This window comes from Marmota monax, unplaced genomic scaffold (assembly GCF_021218885.2).
Source record: "Marmota monax isolate L192 unplaced genomic scaffold, Marmota_monax_Labrador192_F-V1.1 WCK01_AAM20220418_F8-fsc00176, whole genome shotgun sequence".
NCBI classification, from domain to species: Eukaryota; Metazoa; Chordata; class Mammalia; order Rodentia; family Sciuridae; genus Marmota; species Marmota monax.
Window position 1 is genome coordinate 1,474,524 of NW_026694774.1, and position 23,648 is coordinate 1,498,171.

Genomic DNA, 23,648 nt, shown 5'->3' on the forward strand with positions numbered 1-23,648 from the left:
CTAGGTGCAGTGGTGCATGTCTGTAAGCCCAGTGACTGAGGAGGCTGAGGCAGGAGGATCATAAGTTTGAGTCCAGCCGCAGCAATTTAGACCCTGTCTCAAAATAAAAAAAATAAAATAAAAAGGACTGGGGAGATAGTTCAGTGGTAAATTACCCCTGGGTTCATATGCCCCAGTCAAAAAATGAAATTTTAATACATCAGCCAGTCTCATTTGTATACGAGAAAAATGATTTTGTTATCCAAACTGATTTGATATTATTTAACTGCCTATCATGAATTGCTTGTTACCCCTGCAAAGATATGTTGAAGTTCTAACCCCCAGTGATTTAGAATGTTCTCTTATTAAGAAACAGTGTCTTTATAGATGTAATCAAGTTAAAATGAGGTAATTAGGATGGGTCCTAATACAATATGACTATTATTCTTATAAATATGGGAAATTTGGACACAGAGACAAACATTTACAGAGGGAAGACAATGGGAAGATGTATACGGAGGATGCCATTAAAAGAGAATTGGAGTAATGCATCCACATGCCATAGAATGTCTGAGGCTACCAGAAAATAGGAAGCAGGCATAGAAGAGTTCTTTCCCCAAGGGCTTCAGAGGGAATAGGGCTCTGCCCAGTGATTTTAGACCTCTGAATTTCAGAACTGTGAGATAATAAATTTCTATTTTTTAAACCACCTAATTTGTGGTATTTTATTAGAATAGTCCTAGGAAACTGATACATTGTCCTAGTTCAAAACTGTCCAAGAGATAATACCAGGCTCTAATAGGACTGGACAAACTTTTATCCACTAAAAAGAGCAATGTGAAAACTATTGCTTACAACAACAACTGCATTTAAGGACTTGGTGCTGTAGATGTCATGAGATTACTGCGGTCCTCTAGCACCTGTGCACTCTGTACTTGGTCTCTCAGTTAATGAAAATTTAAAAATGTTATTTGAACCCTCAGTGTTCTCGATCTGTCATAGTATTCAGTGTATTACATATTTGTTCATACATATTATTCACTTGAAATTCATTATATGCTAAAATAATTAATACAAAATTATAATGCTTTAAATTATTATTTTTGTGAGACTAGTTAAAAGAAAAACAACAAAACATTTATATATATATTTAAGATTCTACCATTATTTTTGTATGTGATTATTTTGATTTCAGTTCCCTTTTACTAAAATAGGAATAATAATACTTTACATGATAAAATGAATATGAGCTTATTTATTTATTTATTATTGGTGCTGGGGATTGAACCTAGGGCCTTGTGCATGTGAGGCAATTATTGTACCAATACTTGCCTGAATATGAGATTATTAAGGATTCCATGAAGAGCTACAGATATAATGAAATATTACTATAACTCATGGTGGTTCTGTCTGGCATTTGATAATTGAATGTCATTTTAGCTCTATCTTTAAAATATTTATGAATATTTCAATATTCACTTAATAAAGTTTTACACTTATAAGACAACTTTTAAAACAATTATTACTTACCTGATCTGTATTTAGCTTCTCCACTTTTCTTATTGTTTTTTCATAAATAACATTGTTTCCTGGGAAGAAATGGCCTCCTCTTAAGAATGGAGACAGTGGTTCCTAAAAAGACAGTAAAACCTATGTTTTTCTTTGAAAGGTATCTTTTCCAGGGAAACTTAAAATATTTGGTTTGTCATAGGGTCTGAGGTAGTATCAGATTTAGGGGGAGAGTGGAATGACATCCAAATAAGGTCCTAATATGTATAAGAAAATAAAAGCAGTTTATTTATCAAAGAGAAAAATCTGAATTTTTCCTACTATCTTTTACTAGGTCTTTTGGGAAAAATTGGAATGAGGTAGGAAAGATTATTTTTTCTTTCTTTTTTTTTTCTATTACCAAGGCAAGCAAAATACAATTAGTTTCCTCTGAGGCAGATCACATGCTATCAGGTCAAGACCATTTAAATTGAGTTCACTGGTAGGTTTCTTTCTATGCAAAATTATTATCATAGAAATACAAAATAAACATAATTCAGCACTACTAGGACATAAAATAGGTAGAATTGTATTAAATATTTGTTTCCCAGAACTTGATTTGGGTGCCCTTGAAGTGTACAATTCTTGTGATTATAATCAAGGTGAAGACTCTCAGTGCAACATGTTTTGAATACTAATAACTGAGAAGAAGCTTTAAGAGCCACTGTATCTCTGTATAATCAACTAAATAGCTGGAGGATTAGCCAAGTGCTTAGAAGATGTCAACCAATGGAATTAAGGCTAGTGACATGTCCAAGATCTGAAATAAACCAGAAAAGGACTAATAAGAATCAGACCAAGAGTGTAAAATGTAAGGTGTAGTATATTTTTTTTTCCATCTTTTGGTTTAATTCAATCTTTACATGAAAGCTGGGTTTATTTTGTTATTGAACAAAAATTGCATTCATTTATTTTGTAATATGGGAGAAAAGTGTAGAGTTGGGGATGGTCTCATGTATTAACAATTAAGCTTAAGGACATTTTAAAATCAACAACATGTACTAGCATTTTTATAGTCTACTATCGTAAATACTCTTAGACTAACTGAACTAAAACTTTGGTTGTTGAGAAATTAAGACACTCTTGACACAAAAGTTATACACTTCTGGTATTCAAGTTTGAATAAGGGTGCTTTAACTAAATGGTCCTTGGAAACTTTGGTAAAACAAATACATAAGTGACTAAATTTGACTAGCTAATGAATTATTAAATCTAAAGATGCATTATATTAAAAAAGATTCCCCTGGAAGCTATTTTCTGTGTGTTTGATTTTGTTAATGAACTTCTTTAGTAGTTATATTTGATCATGTAACATATGGCTCTGTATGCATAATGTGTTTTGCTAACTGCTATGAGGCATACAAACATGAATCACACATATTACTAGGTGCATTTAATATTGATCAGAGTTCATAAAACTATGGCAGACAGTTTTTTTGCACTGTCCTCAGGATAAGCATGATATTTAGATTTTTAAAAGACTGTAAATAAAAAAGAAGATCCAAGGCCCTATGTTGCTAATGAAGCCTAAAATTTTTACCATCTGGCCTTTTACAGGAAACTTTTCTCAATCCCTGCTCTAGATAATACATGAAGATAAATACCTAAAGTAAGAGGTAGAAAGTGACAAGTGCCAAAAAAAGTATAGAGAAAGAACTTAGAGAAATGGGCTGATGGTGAAAACCTGAGTTCTATCTGGTAGTTCTCAGGTAGGATACTTGCATCAAGTGGAATTTTAAAGAAAATTGAGATGATCTTTGGGTATAAGCAAACTGAAGAAAATAATTATTCAAGTGAAGTATAAAAATCTAAATCAGCAAGTTTCAAAAAGGGTAAGTTATATATAGGGAATATACTTGTCAGATAGCTTGGTTCAATAAAAAATAAGAAGTCTAAGTCCTTGTAAAAGGGTGTCTAAGATGAAAAAAAGTCTACTTCAGGAAGATTAACCAGAGAAAAGGAAGAATGCAAGTAAGTATACTGGCTAGGATATTATTCTTATATTCAAGGGCAGTACTTTTCAAAGTTGACTCTGGGATGTTGAACCTGGAGGAGTCTACTACATAGCCAATGGTATAAAAAACAAACATTGAGACACTGAGTTTTATATGCTCCTATTAGAATTTGGATCTGGTTCATGTCTTTATTTCGTGTAACACATAGTAAGCCCTTTAACATGTATGAAATTATTGCAAAGAACTGCGAGAAAGACTGTAACCAAAAATATATGTGGGTCTATGGGTGTAGTTCAGTAGCAGAGTGCTTACCTAGCATGTGTGAGACCCTGGGCTCAATCCCCAGCATCACAAAACAACAAATATGTGGGTGGACACTTGTATGTACACATCTAGCATATGGCTGAAAACTCAGGTTTGGAACTAAGTAGGAATTTCAAGACTGCAGATTCAGATTTCAGAACCAACTGCTTAGACGTCTTAGCTAAAACTATGCAATTGCTGAAAAGGTGAGTGAAGATGAAAGACAGAACTAGACACGCTGTAAAAGGTCTGAGAATCAGAAGAGAAATGTGTCATGGAAATCAAGATGAGAAATTTTCAGTAAGTAGAACGAAGTTGAATGTTTAAATGCTTCAGAGATGTCAACATGTAAGAACTACAAAATGGATTGCATTTGGACTATTATAAATTAATTGAGTTAGACTATCAAAATTAGTAGAAACAGATCTAATGGAAAAAAAGTTATGAAATAATAAAATCTGTATTTAATTTCTTCTTTTATTATCTATGCACTGTGGAAACTTAGGAAAGTCATTTAAACTTCTCTGAAGTTTGTTTGCTTATCATAGAGACATTAATGCAGGATATCTCGTATCAAGTATAATAATGTATTTAAGGTACCCTTTATCTGTAACTTTAATGTAAAAAGAGTATTGGTTTTTAATAATACTGTATAGTCTATACTATATTTAAAATAATTTCTGAGAACACTATTATAATTTTTCTAGATTATTGATTTCAAAAATAAATGAGAATTGGCTTATTGAGGACAAGGACTTATAAATCTTGAATACTCCATAGCAAAGGAACATATGATTGAGTGAGAACAGATGATATGAACTAAGAGAGGGAAAACAAATTTATCAAAACATACAATTTTCTTTTCTCTTCAAAGAAAATTGCACCATAAATACTGAGCCTTTATTACTATTTTTAAGGAAGAAAGATGGTCAGTAGTTAACAGTACTGATTCTGTCTAGAATGCTTGTTGGTCTCATTATTTAAAAATGACTTACAAAAAAAAAAAACAAAAAAAAAAACCCCAAAAAACAAAAAAATGACTTACAAAAAAGTGTTCAAGTTGAGATAATTATTATTTTTCAAAAATATATAAGAAAGTAAAACCACATATCAATATGAATAAATTATTTTAACAAAGAAAATCAGAAAAGTAACTTTAATCAGAAATTGAGATTTTTTTAGCAAAGAAACTGCTAAACAGTTTTACTATTTGGGCAGCATCTTTTGTTCAATACATACATTTGAATTGGTGCCAGATACACACTAAAGATTAACAGGTGCTTTCAAAATAGTTGATCTTATAATTTTAATTGTTATGTTTGGAACCTTTGGAAGTAGTTCTCACATCTAACAAGTATGTAATTCCTAACATCTACTCTTTAGTTCCCAGGCCACAAAGCTCTGACAAAGAAATTTCATTATCTAATTTCAAGCTTTCCAAATTCAAGTTATACAATTTCAAGTAAGCATTCCAACCTTGGTGATTATACTTATATACATCACATTTCTTATAACTGTGGATATAAATCTAATTATTTTTCTCAAACCCCAATGTGCTTATATTCCCTCATTCTCCTTCTGTTTATGGAGAAACCTAAGATAACCTAATCCCATATTATCTCTCTATGTTCCTCCACACTTCAGAAATCTCTATACAGTTTCTACTCTAAGAAGAAAGAAATACTCTTTCCCCAGTGTCACTTCTCTTTATGTTCCTGGAATCCTATCGTCTCTTGACACCTCCAGTATTTTACCCATTTATCTCTATACTATGTTACATCTTTAGCTTTCCTTATTACCGGTTATTTCCTAGTATCTACAACTCTCCCAGGGTCTGCAAAATTCTGTTTTCTCCTTTAGCTCCCATCCCATCTTTCCTTTCTCTCACCAATATCTATTTCAGTAGAGTAATCCTCACTCATTTTCTCCACTTCCTCTTGATACACTCACCCATTAACATTGCATTTGGATTTTGCCACCACACATACAAAAAACTGGTCTCTCAATCATCAATATTAACTTCTTAATGAAGTCTCTATTCTCAAAATTTGAGATGGTTGCGTGTTTCCTTCTGCTATTTGCTTCATTTATTTATGTTCACATCCTTCTCTGACAACACCTCTTCCTATGAAATCATCCCCTTTTTGTCCCCTTAAAGTAGGCATTTCTTGATTATCTTACCTTAACATTCTCCATTAAGTCCCAGGTATCTCACTAATTCCTATAGCTTTTATTTTATTTTATTTTTAAAGCAGGGATTGAACTCAGGGTAACTTGACTACCAAGGCACATCCCAGCCCTTTTTATTAGTAGTATTTTTAAAAAAAATTGGAACAGGGTCTCACCAAGTTACTTAGGGACTTACTATATTGCTGAGGCTAGTTTTGAACATGCAACCCTCCTGCCTCACACTTTGGATATGCTGGGATTTTAAGTATGTGCCACCATGCCCAACTATCCCTATAGCTTTGATGATAACTTTAATAGGACTCCCATGTCTCTACCACAAATGTGACTTTCTCTGCATCATTTTCACTATTGGGCATCTTCCATGTACCTCAAATGTCACTGGTTCAAACAACACTCATAATCTTATTTGCCAAAACTTCTTCATCTTCTCTACCCGTCTTAATGCTTTTAGTTGGGCTGCCATATTTATATTGCCTTAAGATGAAAAGCTAAGGGTCATATGTGACTTTTCTTCTTTCAACCTCCATGTCTAGTATATTAAATTTGGTTAAAACTATCACCAGAACAGCTGTCAGAAAAGAGAATGGTAGGGCTGGGGATATGGCTCAAGTGGTAGCGCACTCGCCTGGCTTGCGTGCGGCCTGGGTTCGATCCTCAGCACCACATACAAACAAAGATGTTGTGTCCGCCGAAAACTAAAAAATAAATATTAAAAAAATCTTTTCTCTCTCTCTCTCTCTCTCTCTCTCTCTCTCTCTCTCTCTCTCTCCCTCTCTTTAAAAAAAAAGAAGAGAGTGGTAAATTTGAGAATACCTGAGCAAATCACACTTATTAAAACTTTAGCTACATTTTTAATAAAAGGATGTTTAAAACAATGTTACTCATATTAATACCTTAAATACCACAACAAATCGTTCAATAATTCCCCCCCAACATATGTTTTATCTCCAATATCTGAACTTCAATAATATTTTATCATCCCACCAAGTATTTTCCACAGCTATCTGTGGTCATGTCTTTTTTCCCTTCCCGAAAGGAACTAGAAGTTTCTTTGATTTAGAAAACATGTCTTATTTCCTTGTTTCTATCTGAAGGCTGCATAGTTTCCTCCCCATAGCAAAATCTCCACAATTGAAAAATTAACAAAACTGATAAATATCAATAGAATTCTATAAATGAATAGAAAGAAGAATTTTCATTTCTTGTTCAAATAATAAATGAAAATGCATAAGCCCTTTGACTAAAATGGTATCAAATAGAGAATAAGGACATTTTAAAACAACCAAAATGAAAAACAAAGATAGAAGGAAATCATAATGAAAGAATTGGATTGAGATCAGTTTAATTACAGGGAGGAGAAATAAAGATTAGACAAGCTGGGAGGTGAGAGGATGAAGTTGCCATTTAGGAGGCTCAGCTTATTATAAATAGTGTAATTAAACTAGAATCTTCTCCTAGGGGATTTAAAAGAGCAAACAAAAAAGAAATGTATTTGGAAATAAAATGGGAAATATATCTAGACAGGATTTTCAAGCTGCTTTGCTAGACCAATTAGATTATTTTTGTTTACAAAGCATGGGGCTTGAAATTTGTTTTATTCTTCAATAAAGGAGAGACTTAAAAGCTTTAAAATCACTATTTTTCTTTAGTCCTCTGCTGGTTCTTCTTGAGAAATTGTTTATAGTTGAACCACAGTTCAAAATTATGAGTTCCTACAGAGGAAACCCAGGGTTTCTAATACATTATGTACTTGCATACATCTAATTTCTCTGCCTTTGTAACCAACTACATGACAGGTAAAAAGAAATATAGGTATGAATCTGGTAACCAATTTACCTCCATCAACTGTCTTAAGTTGCAATATTTTTTTCTCCCAGATCTGTATTGTTCAATTTCATTTCCAACTCTGCCACTTTGCAACTGAATGTTTTTATACCAGTTTAGAACTTAAGTTTCAAGAAAGTGGAAACCTTGTTAGGGCAATTTCTGGCACATAGTAGGTAACTGATAAATATTTACTGGATGGATTAATGAATCTCTCTGTGCTTCTGTTTCTTTGCTTTTGTAGGATTAAATGGAATGCAATATGTAAATTGACTAGCATGTGGTATATAGCCAATGAATATTAATTTTTCCTTTTATCTCATTAACCAAAGAATAAAAATTCATCCAATGTCACAAAAATTTGGCTGGCAAAGTGGATTGGAATCCAAATTATTTGATGTTTAAAATTTCTATATATAACCTAGACAAGCACGGGTTTTTACATTATGGGAAAGAAGTGCTATCTAGAACTAACTTTTTTGAAGCCAGATCAATTGGGCTATGCATCCAAAAATGCACATCTCCCATTTTGCATGTAAAAGAAAGAAAATGAAAGAGGGGGAGAAATATGGAAAAAGTATAAAGTAATTGGTCAAATGAGAAAGAGAGATACACTGTCCTCTCTCAGGTCATCCCCAATTTCTCCTATCTGCCTTCTACTTTTCAGATTTGTTCCTTAAATATTTGATTCTGCAAAAGAAGAAGCAGTCAATTGCTTTAGTTATAATCATATCCTCTTTCAAGGTTTATAAGGATTCAAGAGAACTCAAGAAAATGTCTAAAATAACCAAATTCTACTCAGAGTTTGTGTGCACACAGATTCACACAGACACATGCAGAACCAGTGGCCTCCCTGGAGAAGCAAACATGAGAAAATAATTTTAGAATAAATAAATAAGGAATTGTGGGGTTAGATACTAGTAGAAAACAAACACAACCACCTCACTTACTTAAATTAGTAGTAAGCATAGCACCCTAATTTAATGCTTTGCCTCCCATAGCAGATGCCAATCATTTATTTTATCTTGTAGTGGAACAGAAAATTGTTTCCCATAATAGTGGAGAAATAAATTAGAGAGCAAAGAAAAAAAAAATCTGTATTCCTATCTGGATTACACTGTTTCCAAGTGTGAAATGGTGTCCGTATAACCTCATGGAAATTCCTTTTGCTCATAATGTTGTGTGTGTGTGTGTGTGTGTGTGTGTGTATGAGCGGGGGGGGGGTGTGAATGTATATATCAAGGAAAGCTTATTACTGTGAACAAAAATACTCTTCTTAATTTTCTCCTCAAAATGGAACAGAGAATAATGACCTACTTTGTGAAATACAAGATTGTGTATCTTAATAAGAAATACAATGTAATTTTCAAAACATCTCATTGCTAGGCACATACTTCACACACTGTAGAAAGCAAAACATGAAGACAGTTTTGAACTTTCGACTTTTCATTTTCTTCTTTCTAGTCCATATCTCAAATGCAATCTAAATAGACTAAAAACTCTAATCCCTGGAGTAAGAGTTGATAGAGATTTTATGGGAAGCCTATGAAAGAATGTTGTCCCTTTTCTCTTTGGTTCAAAGAGAAGTGCAAGAGTGAAGCTATAGAAATAGAAACCACTTATAACCCAAGAATTTTCAAGCTGCTTTGAACTGTTGCATTTCTGGGTCAGAATGAATGGGTGCCTGGTTGTCTGAAAGATGACATTTTTTATACTAATGATTAAAAATTCACTTTATTGATGAAAAAATTCCAGTGATTTGATTTTAATGACCAGGTAACTAACTCACCCTTCTAGTTTACCTATCAACTTCTAAGGCATTATATGTTGGAAAAAGATTTTATGTGACATCTTACCTGTTCAGGATTCTGTACTATATATCTCCTAATAGTTGTCTGTGGATATGTTGTGACTTTCAGTGCTGGAGAATGAAGTTCCTGTGAAGAAAAAAAAAAAAAAAAAAATATATATATATATATATATATATATATATATATATATGTGTGTGTGTGTGTGTGTGTGTGTGTGTGTATGGAATAATGTTTAGAGTGAAAGTTTTAGAGTCATTTGCATGAATCATGGTATGAGGATCTATAGTTAATTTCAATCTTGGGAACATTCATGAAAACATGTGTTGTGTGCTCAGCACTGTGCTAATTTCTTGGTGTCTCACAGTAATATATGCATTATATTTGTAGAAAATATAATTATTTTATAAAAAATTATTTTATAAAAATTATAAAAAATTAACAAAAATATTTGTTTCCCTATGTTACACATGATTAGAAGAAAATATAGCTTAATATTTATTTAATAAGTATTTGGTCTGAAAAAGACATGTAATATTTAAAAAAAATAGAAGGATACAGAATGAAAAAATTATGTGTATGTGTGTGTGTGTCTGTATATATGCACACATTTAAATCTTTAGTGTATTGGAAGGAGAGGGCCATAAACATTAAAAGGGAGAGAAAACACTACAACAAAATAATTTGTAAAAGTTATATTGGTAAGAGTCAATATCATTAATATAAAGAGACTTCTTATATATCCATGAGAAAAAAATCTTGACACTATAGAGAAATGAATAAACGACATGTACAATTCATAAAATAAAATGAAATGGTTAATAAATTTAACAAAACATGTTCAATAAAATTAGAAATCAAAGTTAACAAAAGAATACCACATACTTACTGAAATTTTTAAAGATAATAATGCTGATAAAAGAGCAGTAGAATGAGCACAATCTTAAGGAAAGAGGAAAATTAAGTAATAATCTATAGGCTAAATTATGTAGCTATTAAATACTTGAGTAATGCAAATTTACATGAAAAGCTCATAATATTATATAAGTTTAAGTGAAAAAATAAGGATACCAAATAGTATATATATTATGATCTTAGTTTTGTGTCTGAACTGAAGAAAATACAACAAAATGTTAAAAGTACTATATCTGGGCGAGGGAATAAATAATGAGTGATTTGTATTATTCCTTCTTATATTATTTTGTAATTATAAACTTTTCTCCAATAACATATTTTTATTATTAGAACATAAATGTAGAGAAATTAAATATGTAACTGTTAATGTGATTATTTGACTGGGTTTGGAGATGGGGAACTGTAACTTAAGTGAACTTAGGTTTTTGAAGCAATTCTACCATAGTGTTAGATTTGGGTGTAATTCACGTTTGTGAAATACTGTCACAAACTTGGCATTGAGCAAATGTTTGCTGAGTTTAAATGACTTTAGTCTAGGCAAAATTGGGAAGTGGTAGGAAAAGTTTTCTTTGATAATCTTACTAATTCTGCATAATGTCACACTTTTATTATTATACTCAAGGTCTAGAGACTACTTTTGTTTATTTTTTATTTCATTGTGTCCTCACTATCCAAGTTCATACTCTGGCACTTAATCAGGATGAGATTGTTTTTAAAACAGCATCTTCTTTCCCTAGTATCTTCTAAATCCCCTATTCCCTATACTCCCCTCTCACTTAAGTACAAACTTTAGGTATTTTATGTTTTGATTTCCTAGAATATAATTCTGGATATATGTTTACAAGCTAATTAAACACATATTTGCTAACATAATATTTAATTATCATTATAGGTATCTTTCAGACAAACATTGCCTAGATTCAAGAATAATTATAAAAGTGGGATTATTAGACCCTAAATGCTAAGAAAAATAGACATCTGTCTCTTTCAAATCATACACCCATGAAAAAAGCTAGTTCTGACCCTACAAGTTATTCTTTCTGAATATAAACATAAAATATTATCAGTCTCAAAGTCCATTCGTCAATCAAATTTCAAGGGACTTTTTTTTGGTGCTAAAGTCAAGTACCATTAAATACTCACTCGAGATTTTTGGTTAAAATCAAACTGCACTCAAACTAAAGGCAATTAGATTGAATAGGCAATGAAATTGAAGAATCTCATTCATAGCACTTATTTTGCATTCCTTTAGTTGGCTGAGCTGATTCTTATATATTTAATCTTCTTTTTCTTTTTAGGATCCTGACATTTTGTGAGTGTATAAAGGCTAATGCAGGCCTAAAGATTGTTTACAAATTTGATCAACACTTACATAAAAAGAATTAAAACAAATCAAATCTCATCCATAATTTCTTTTACCTGTTCAGTATTTTGCGTTATATGTAGAGTACTTGGGGCACAAGAAGATATTTTCAGAGTTGGAGAGTGGAGTTCCTGTTGAGAGAAACAAAAGGATCAGTAATTATTACTGAACAGTATCCTTTAAAAAATTATATAGTTTCCTGAGGCATTGAGCCCCCCTTACTTTTTTAGGGGGGTGGGTACTGGGGACTGAACTCAGGGGCACTCGACCACGGAGCCACATCCCCAGCGCTATTTTGTATTTTATTTAGAGACAGGATCTCGCTGAGTTGCTTAGTGCCTCACTTTTGCTGAGGCTGGCTTTGAACTTGCCAATCTTCCTGCCTCAGCCTCCTGAGACACTGGGATTACAGGTATGTGCCACTGTTCCTGGCTTATCTCCTTTATTTTTCTAATAATATTATTAGCCAGAAATAAGAAAATTAAATAGGGCTTTCTTTGATTATGTCCATCTTTCCAAAGAGCACATTACTGAATTACTTATGATAACATAGTTTCTGGGTCATTTTCATAGTAATACATTCTCTTTATACTAGTAAATATTTTTTTATTCTTTTGGGTGCTGATATATACACAATGTTATCATATGTCTGCAATTAATATCCTATTTTGTCTCAGCAACTCAGATATCATATTTTACCAATGTCCTTTGAATACTACATTGTCTTATACTATATTGTCCCTGTGTCCTATTTATAAGGCAACCTGTATTTTTGCTCTTAATGAACATAAAGGATATGTAAGCTCTGGATTGGTTTATAACCAATTTTAATGCACCTATGTCAATTTCAGTGAAATACTCACACAATTGAAAATTTGGGACTTAATAGGCTAAGAAATGCAAAATTTTATCAAACAATACTATAAAATTAATAATAGTTAATTTATTAATTTAATTAATAAATTCATTAATTTAATTAATAATTTATTAATTTGATTAATAATAGTTAATATTATAAAAATTCCAAACAATATAGAAAAATACCTTTGAAAACTTGACTAAGACTGCTGCCCTTAGATTACTTCAAGCTCCCACTTAATTATGCTTTGTCTGCTCTGATTCTAGTTTAATTCCAAAGAGTGGGCTCTAATGTAAAAATGATCCATAAAAATGAAAAAATATACATGATTTTTATAAGTAAAATGATCACTCTATTGATTATACTATCATTATTTATATTATTCCCAAATCAGCAATCCTGCATAGCTTTATTAGTGTGCACGGAGTTGATCACAGTATTCTATCACCCCATATTTGTAATTTAAAATTAATTGATATAACTCCAAGATAATTTTCCCACAAAGACAAAAACATTTTTTCTTTGGAACTAGGGAAATGTTAAAATTCACCATCATGGGAAACATGGATAGATTCATACACAAGCAAAGCTATAATAAGTGTAATATATTCTTAAAACAGGGCCATACATTTACTCAAACTTCCAAATATTCTGCATACTTTGTTTTTTTGTTATTGTTCAGCTTATAGCATTTTCATTTTCCCTGTCCCCCTACATCAACAGCAATATTGCAGGTTCATTGTTTCTAGGCAGCATCTCAGTATGTTCCCGTATTTCCTGCTGGTAGCCAAGGAGAATTGCTCAGACACAGGGAATTAAATAATGATTGTAGGCCAAACAGGTACATGCTCTTCTGTTTAGGAAAATTGTTAAAAATGCAACCATTTGCAGGTGAGTTTGGACCACAGATCCAAGAGTAGCAGGTTCAAGGAGACAGAAAGGAAAGGGATGTTTTTTGATTATGTAATACATGGGTACATTCTTTTTGTTTTGTTTTGTTTGGTACTGAGATTGAACTCAGGGGCACTTAACCACTGAGCCACATCCCCAGACCTTTTTATAGTTCATTTAGAGACACTATCTCACTGAGTTTTTTAGGGCCTCACTAAGTTGCTGAGGCTGGCTTTGAACTCGTGATGGTTCTACCTCACCCTCCCAAGCTGCTTGGATTCTGGCGTGCATCACCATGCCTGGATGGTACAATCTTAATGTAAAATTTTATACAGATAAAGGTAAAAGAACTTCCCTTAATTATCCTCCCTTCAGTCAGATCAATTATCCAGAAATAACCATTATTGTGTATTTTACATAAATATCTATTATAAATAGTAATATTTAACAATTTTATTATTCTACAACTTAAACTAACAATAGCTCTTATATAACAGGTTTATGTTTTAATGCATTATTTTAAGCTAATAGTGTTCTATAATGTTTGTTTGATAGCTTATTTATATATTTTCCTACTGATCAATATTTAAATTATCTCCAGATTTTCACTATTCTGCAGTGAGTATCCATGTGCAATGTGAGTGTTTCTCTAGAATCCCACAAAATAAATGGTATTCCTGAGGCATGGAGGATGTGCAGTATTCATTTTAACAGATACTACCTAACTGAATTCCTAAATGGCTAAGTTAATTATATATCTATCAGCAATGTATGAAAGTACTTAAAACTGCTGGTTACTTTTTAAAAATGTTTTAGCCTGTTTAGGCTAGGGCTAATACTATTATCATTCTAAGAAGTCAGTTTGTACATATAGCTGAACCTGGTAGGTGTTCTATAAGTGGCAGTTATCTCCTCTTCCATTAGACCAGTTAGAACCTGATAGCATTAGCAAATTGAAGCATACTAAACCTTACTAGCCAAGTAGACTAGGTTTTGTAATAAAAAGTTTACAATGTTTTATAAAATCATAGATATTAACCCAAATAGGCAGGTGCAAACACACACACACACACACACACACACACGCCATCTCAACACATCTGTTTATAGTACTATATGCAGGGTTAATTCATTCAGATGCTGAGACAGTAGACATTTAAAGGGCAAATTGTATTTCAGCAAAGATTAGTCTGACCCTAAAACAAAGGAACACCTTAATTTTCTTACATTTGGAATGTTGGCACATTAATTCCACACATTATAGTATACTTATTTGTTTCTAACTCTATTGAACTATCATTATTGAAATTGATTATTTAAACAAATGTGGCTTTTCTCATATAACCCTAATGGAAATATTACAGGACAAATGTAATAACTTCAAAAAGTAAAACATTAAGCTTAATATAAATCACAAACATTAAGATATATAGTGTTGGCCAGCATTAAGATCTTTAAGTTCCTATTTCTGACATTAAATTATAGGAATATGGATTTTTTTCAGATCAAAAAGGGGAACCCATCTAAATCTAAGATTTATTAATTACAGAAAGACTTGCTAAAGAAAATACATTTTCCCTGGAAGACCACAGAATTAGGTAAAATGATCTAAATGAAAGCCCCAAATGATGAGAAAAAGCACTTTCAGTAGCATTGACTTGTAGGTAGGATTGAAGGAAGTTATCCTGCAATAGCCATTGCCTGTTCCACTGGAAGTGGTAAAAATGTTTATGAACGAATGAATGAAGAGAATGTCTCAGTTTTAAGGGTACTTTAAGAATAATAATACAAACTTTCCTCATGATAACCTATATCAGATTTTAATTTACAGTGTCATGCATCTTTATATAGCTCACTTAAATCCTTCATGTTAAAATCATTAAATTCAATGAACAATGACATTTTTGTTCTTATCCTCTATCTGTACTACAACCCTATATTTCTGATAACCAAATAATTTAAGGCAGGGATGAGGTGGTGTGGCTATTATGTAGTAGACGAATTCTTGGACATTTTGTCAGGAGCCTGGGGTAAAATTTTACTTCTAGTTATATTACAAACTATTTATGTGACATTGGACAACTGTGTCATCACCATAAACTTGAGTTTCATCATGTGAGAAATGGGATGTGGGTGTAGGTAAGTGTGAATTAGAAGATCTTTAAGTTCCTATTTTTGACATTCTGTGAATATAGGAGGTCATTCCTAACTCTTTTTTTTGAGAGAGAGAGAGAGAGAGAGAGAGAATTTTTTAATATTTATTTTTTAGGTTTTGGTGGACACAACATCTTTATTTTATTTTTATGTGGTGCTGAGGATCGAACCCAGCACCCTGGGCATGCCAGGCGAGCGCGCTACCACTTGAGCCACATCCCAAGCCCTCCTAGCTCATTTTTTTCATAAAAACAAAATTATTTTAAATCCTCTAAACTTCTTGGTCTTGTTTGCAACTGATGATGATGGCAACCAACAATTATTAAGAATTTTCAATGCCAAACATATTACATATTTTCTTTTATTCAATACTCAAAACAACCCTATAAGGAATGTACCATTACAACCCCATTATATACATGAGTAATGTTAGACAAAGATAGGTTAATTATCTAGATGAAGTTTACATAGCTAATCCTTCATGTTGTAATTCAACCTCAGATAAAATGACTCCAAAACTCATGTTCTTAATCACTATATTTTGCTACATATAATGTTCATCTCATTATATTTTCTGTTTTTCAAGTTGTGCAACCTGATTCTAAGGGTTAAATTCAACTAGTCCTTATAATAGGAAGCTAGGTAATTGTCTTTTTAAATTTTTGCTGTCAAAAGCAACTTTTGGATATCTGAAATTAAGAAACCCACCTAAAAATGACTGTGTGAGGGAAGAGCATTGAATAAGTAATTTAAGCTTCTAAAAATCCAGCAGGCATTTACAGAATGCATTATATATTTAGAGTGTAGTTATAGACCTCTAAATGCAATAAAACATTTAATTTTTATTTAATACTTATAAAGTCCTAACCCTTCAATTTTGTAGGAAGACCTTCCCTATTTTTTCTGATAAAATATAAAGCATATTATTGAGTCATTTATTCATGTGGATCAGACCTGCTAAATAAGAAACATTATATTTTTGGCAACTATCCTTAGGTAGTGTTCTGGTGAAAAAGCATTTTGTTTATAATTGTGTGGAATTAGGTCTGATATAAAAGCTAGGCCTGTTTCTCCTGAGCTTCCTCTGATAATGATTATCCACTTTGTGAAAATTGTAACAGCACAATTCCTCCTCTTCCCCATTTACTTTTTATGAAGTACACATGGAATTACCAATTTTAAGATCAGAGTGGATCAAAATCAGTCTGCTTTTAGAGATATTTTTTACTACGTTAGTTGAGATAGTTGCTCATAACTTAGTACATTCTAAATCAGAACTGGGAAATTCTGGTTTCTCTGGGGAATTCACTATTCACGAAAATGCACTTTATTTCCAGCTGTTAAAATAGCTGTTTTTCAGAATTAAATCCATCGAAGTATAAAAGGCCCAAATTTCTCAGTCATTACCATAGTGAGGGTACTTTTGTGTAGCACATTTTTTGATTAGCTTTCTCATGCTGTGATCAAAATACCTGACAAGGACAAGTTAGAGGAGGAAATTTGGGCCTCATGGTTTCACAGGTCTCAGTTCACATACAGTGAACTCCACTGCTCTAGGCCCAAGAGTGAGGCAGCATTTCATGGAGGAAGAGTCCAGTAGAGGAAAGATGTTGAACTTATTGCAGCAAGGAAGCAGAAAGAAAGGAGAAAGAGAGGAGGGAGGGAGGGAGGGAGAGAGAGAGAGAGAGAGAGAGAGAGAGAGAGAGAGAGAGAAGAAGAAGAAGAAGAAGAAGAAGAAGAAGAAGAAGAAGAAGAAGAAGAAGAAGAAGAAGACGACGGAGGAGGAGGAGGAGGAGGAGGAGGAGGAGGAGGAGGAGGAGGAAGGAGAGGGGGAAGGAGAAAGGGAAGGGGGAGGAGAAGGGGGAGGTCATAGGAAGAATAACCCTTCTGGGCATGCCCCCAGTGATGTACATCCTTCAGCCACACTCCCCCTGCCTACTGGTACCACCCAATCTGTTAATTCAAACTAGGATGGACTGATTATGTTCAATCGACATATCCAATCACTTCACTTCTGAATATTCCAGCACTAACACAAGAACTTCTGGGGACACCTTATATCCAAGCCATAGCAACACAGCCATGGAGAAAGAAGGGAAATCAGAATCTGGAGAGGTTTTAATCTTAAAACTTAGGGTATATTCTGAATTTCAGGATTATTTCTTGAAAATCAGAATGAAAACTATTTTTGATCTCCAATATATTTTTGATGTATTTTTCTAAAATAGGAAAAATACAGTAAGGGTAATCATAAAATGATTTGCTGAAATGAAAAACTATTCACCCATTTAACCTTAAAACATGTAGTATCTGAGGTTAATTAAGGAAGACAGCTAATGTAGCGGAAATATGATTTCTACACTTAACACAATAATTTACTAGCTATGCTAACTTGAACAAATAATTTTGAGCTATTCGAGACTTGGTTTCTTTATTTGTATAATAGACAACTAATGCATATTATCTTGCAAAATGCTTGAAATAAAAACTTTCCTTAGAAATTTCTAAATGTGTTTTAGTATGTGGATGAGTATTGCATGGTAGCAGTAGTTTTTATGAGGCAATCTCTGGACACATACCTGATATGTTTAACAGGGTCATTGAATAAAATGTGATAAATAAAAGCACAAGACTTAGAATTTCAGCAGCAGGGAAGGTGGAGGAAGTATCTCTACTAGCAAACTAACAGCTTCAAGATAATTTGATTAAAGGAAATAGCACAATAAGAACCCAGGGAAATGATGTGATGATGAACCAGAATAGCTACCCCTTTAACAACATTTCCCATAATAAGTAATGATAAATATGTGTCCATAGGAAAAAAATATACAAACCAAATATAAACAAGTCAAATCCAGATGCTTAATGGGGCCCAAGAACTAGAATAGAAAACTAATTGACTCATTAAACAGCTTCCTTATGTTTATTTTATGTGTTGTTCACTTTTTTTAAAGAGGCAATTTGTGTCTTCCATTTTCAGTTCAAAGAGAGGGCATGGAAGAGTGAAAGCCACAAATAGTCCCAGTTAAGTCACATGTCTTTACTAAAGTCACTGCTGGAAGCCATGTTCAGACACTTTTGGAAGCCATAATCAAAGAAAGGGAGGGAAAAACAGAGATGGGGTAGGCAAATGGATAGAGAGAGGGGAAAAAGGAAAACTTACATATAATTTTCAGTTCTGTTCTATATAACAAAACATTTATTTGTATTTGTCTTTGAGTTTTGATTTTTTTTAAAATAATCTCAACCCTCAGGAAGTATAGTCCAGGCTGGTGGGAAAGAAAGACCAGAGAATTATACTAGTCAGTATAATGGGTACCTATGTCATTTGATAGTTAAATAATGCAAAGTTATATTGGTATTACAAGGAGAACATATCTAGGAAGGAGGTGGCAGTGGAGTACTATATTGATGATGGGGAGAGAACATTGTAAAAGACAACTTTTCCGATAGACTTTTAGGGATGGGTGGGTTTCTACAGAGATGTGAGGCAAGGTGTATATTGCTAGAGCCAGGGATGGAATTAACAAAGGTAGGAGTGGGGAGGGAGGCAAAATATGCAATTTATTCAAGAAAAAAGTAGTTTAGTATTCTGGAGCACATTGCAGAAAGAGATAGGTAATGGGACTATCCTAAAGAGGTATTTTAACATCATTAAGATAAACAGTTTGGACCCACATTGGATTGTAAATTACAAATCAAATGACACTTTACTACTGAGATCATCACATTCACAATTATGTGCAACCCAATTTTATTTTTTCATAATGATTCTATCAAAATTATCCCAAAGCTGAGGCTGGGGTTGTGGCTCAGTGGTATAGCGTTTGCCTAGTATGCATGAGGCACTGGGTTTGACACTGGCACCACATAAAAAATAAAACCAAATAAAATAAAGGTATTGTGTCCATCCAAAACTAAAAATAAATATTTAAAAAATTATCCCAATGCATTTGGACTCTTTAAATAACTAATAATTACAAGTTAGTGCTATATTATTTTGTATTTTGTTATAAAATGATCAATAAATTTTTTTGAGAAATATTAAAAAGGAGTTCTGAAAAATCAAAATTCTGCATTATTGGTAAGTAACATTATATTTTAAGTGGAATGTTCACTTACATTATTTATGTTCATTTATACTATTTACTTATAATCCTTTGGCTTATTTCTGAGGGATTATAGGTGGTTCATAATGGGAGAACATACAAGAAAATGATCATGAAATATAACAAAGAATCAGATATCAGAGATTTTATAATATAAACAATAACCAAATGCATAGACCAGAAATATTCAACATAGTGTAGTGGTAATAGGCATAGACCTAGAACTGGACTGCTGGATTTAAATCCCATTTCTTCCACATTATTAGCTGTATGAATTAGAGAAAGTCACATAATATCTCTGTGCCTCAATATGTCATATATAAAATGGGAATAATGTTGTAATTTACTTATTAAAGTTCAAAATTAATTTAGTAGGGTAAGGTAGGTTGTAGGCAGTTCCAGAGAGTACATAAAATCCAGATGACATACCAAAAAGAAATAAAGAAAGCTGGGCATAGTTGGTCATGTTTATGTCCCAGCTACTCAGGAGGTAGAACAGGAAGATTGCTTGTGTCCAGGACTGTGATGCCAGCCTGAACAACATAGTGAGAACATGTCTCAGAAAAAAGAAGGAAGATGCGTTCTGATTAAAGGGAGCTACTTTTCATCTTCTCTTCCTAGCCACCTGCTCTTTGAAAAAAAATAGTGGTTTCTGTGAAGAAAAATATAAACAGAATATATACATGCATACATATTTAAGTCTTTCATTCAGTTCTTTTTAGTTTTTGAGTTTAGCTAGGCCAACTTGTAGTTGTAGTAACTCGGGAGGCTGAAGCAAGAGAATTGCAAGTTCAAGCCCAGCCTCGGCAACTTAGCAATATTCTGTATCAAAATAAAAAATAAAAAAAGGGCTGAGAATGGGGCTCAGTGGAGAAGCACTCCTTTGTTCAATCCCTGGTGCCCCCACAAATTAGTGAGTTTAATTCTTGTACTAAAAAAAGTCACTCCAAACTTATCCTTTGAGAGGTTGTAACTTCATTTTATGCACGTTATAGTTGATTATATAAACTGGGAAAGTACCTTGACCACATATTTGTACTACCATGAATTTCTTTAAATGAAGTGATCTTAGAGGCATTTCTATATTTATATAAGAGTGGCTTAAATGTATAGTCTCATTGTCCAGTACAACTCTCTACAATGGTAAAAAAATGTTCTGTACCTGCTCTGTTCAATACAGTAGCCACTTGACCCATGTAGCTGGTGAATACTTAAAATATGCTAGTGTGACTGAGGAACTGAATGTTTAATCTTATTTTATTTTAATTAATTTAAATATGAATGTACATAGCCACATATGACTAGGGAGCACCACACTGGAAGTGAAACTGTAGAGGAAATCTTAAGTAAGTGACAGACTGAAAGCAAGCTTTAATGTTTTGTGTCACTTTAGATTTAATCAGAGAAAAAGAAAACAACAAATTTAAAGTCTCCATCTCAAATGCTGAGGTTCAAGTTCAAAGAGCGCATGAAAACTTCCAAATTAATCTTTCTAAAGGATATTTAGTCCAGTAAACATTTCAAATCCCTTCCTGCTGTTCCTGTCTTTGATCATATACCAAACGTTTGCGAAAATTGCTTTAATGCTTTTCCTCCTTAGTCTTTCTTAGCTAGTGGAGCCCTAATAAGCCTTTCAAGCATGTGGATTTGCCTAACCTTTCCAATGTCAAAGGAACTCTTATTTTATAGTCTGTTCATTTAGTTTATTTTCTTGCCTGAGTAACAAGGGACGTTTTTGGCAATATTTATAGAAATCAAATATAAAATAAAGGAAAGAAAATTATTGAGTGCTACTTTCATGACAGACATTTTACTAAACACCTTTACATGCTATCTCATTCACTATTCACTACAATCGTGAAGGATCCCTGCTTTACAATGAAAAAACTGAGGTCCTTACAGATAAAGTGATTTATTCAAGGTAATATAGTATTTGAATATACATACACACACACACACAACACACACACACACACACTGCATATTTTGTTCTATAAGTATTTGGAAGCTTATTGAAATAAACATGTAATCTTTTTATGCTGCTGAATTTGAATTTTAAAACTTAGGCACTAGTTGTAGTGTCTAAGAATGTACATTATAAAATATAATGTACCAAGGAGGAAACCATGGAGACTTATAATGTTTCTGTCATTTCTAATAAATATAAGAATCACTGAGAGTAATAATAGTTAGGAAATGTCTAGGCTGAACAATCTCAAAAGAGGCAATACTTTAAAAAACTACTTGACATTTATGCTGACAGAATTTGCTAAGGTAAACTACCATTTCAATAAATCCCCTGAATTGTATGGGATATGCTTTTAGAAATTTTCAAAGATAGCGGTAACATGGTTAAACACCTGCTTAAGTTTATTGCTAAACTTTGTGCAAAGAGGAACATGTAAATTATAATGATCTCGCTTTAGATGAAACAAATGTTTCCTTCATTTAGGATAAAATCTGTGATTCTGTTGATATGTAAATAAAGCAATAGAATGTACTAGTAATAGAACTACTTTCTCCCCTTTCCTGCAGTACAAATATCTAGTTTAAGAACTTGTTACTGGATGTTTCTCTCTCCCTTCCCACCCCTCTTCTCTGAATGAAAGTAGATACAGTCACTTTGCAGCTCATGCTTTTTGTCTTTAAATACCATAAGTTTATATGCTCCATTGCAAGTTTAAGAAAAAAAGAGCCTCTACTGGGATAGCTTCTGGTGTGAAGAAAAATACATTGTCCCTAATATATTTGTTTACTACTGACTGAATATAGCTCCAGCAATTTATTAGACCTCCCTTAAAGAAGAGACAATTGCCATGGGCATTTTGACCCAGCAATTAGTTGCACTCAATTTCTACAGTTTTGTTTAGTGTAAGCACTAAAGAGAAGACCAGAACTGAAAACACCAGCACCTTTATCCAATGACCTCATTCTTTTTTCAGGCAGCCTACTTCCCTGAACAATCATTCACTACAGTGACCACACCCTTGAACAACAATTTATCAAAGCAACACACCCTTCCCCACAGAATAGGAAAAGTTTCTGATAGTATTTAGAAATTCTAACACAATATGGGGGCAATATAGTATATTTGCAACTTGAAACAAAGGTAAGCCCCTACTGAATAATTATTGAGAACAGAGGCCATTCATAAATATATCTTTTCCTTAGGTAGCTCTCTAGAGTTAGATTTGGTTGCAAGTTTCAAATTCAAAAGAATAACAAATTTTATAAAACATGGATTAAAATACCAGTATTCTATTGAGTAATATATTCAATGGCCACAATAAAAAATAAGCTTTTAAAGTTAAATACAGATATCCATATGAACTACCTACAGACAAGGCTCTGTACATCTATCCTCAAAGTGGACTCTCCTTGCACAAGCAGATAGTATTTGTCCAGAAAAATCACTGTTTTTATAATATATAGGCATTTAATAAGCATGTGTTCAGTGAATGACTAGTATTTAAAATTAGTTTATTTTGATCTATTTTTCTTTCTCTAAGGAGAGTTCCTCTGTATTCATAGAAAATATCTTGAACTTCAATGAAAATTTAAATTAGTAGAAAAAGAATTGAAAATCCAATTAGTAATTCATATCAATGCTGCTCTTAAAAATTTAAGGCAGTATTTCAGTTTGAGTTAAGGATGATAGGTTAATATTTTAAGTTTCAAAGGTTGAGTTCTAAGGGGTTTGGTTTGTTTTATTTTAAGCAGCTTCTAGAACACTATTCAATTATTTATAAT

The 23,648-nt window shown here is 32.7% G+C and overlaps 1 protein-coding gene across 2 annotated transcripts in view; it reads right to left on the minus strand.

Annotated features, from left to right (window-relative positions):
• Nucleotides 1-23,648, minus strand: part of Pof1b (POF1B actin binding protein) — a 75,202-nt gene that overhangs the window by 48,030 nt on the left and 3,524 nt on the right. The window contains exons 3-5 of one of the 2 annotated variants that reach the window (XM_046425367.2): nt 11,942-12,016; nt 9,656-9,736; nt 1,510-1,611 (exon numbers count right to left, since the gene is read on the minus strand). In XM_046425367.2, coding sequence (XP_046281323.1) covers nt 1,510-1,611; nt 9,656-9,736; nt 11,942-12,016 — 258 coding nt within the window. The remainder of the gene's footprint in view (nt 1-1,509; nt 1,612-9,655; nt 9,737-11,941; nt 12,017-23,648) is intronic. The other variant, XM_058572927.1, reaches the window with a different exon arrangement.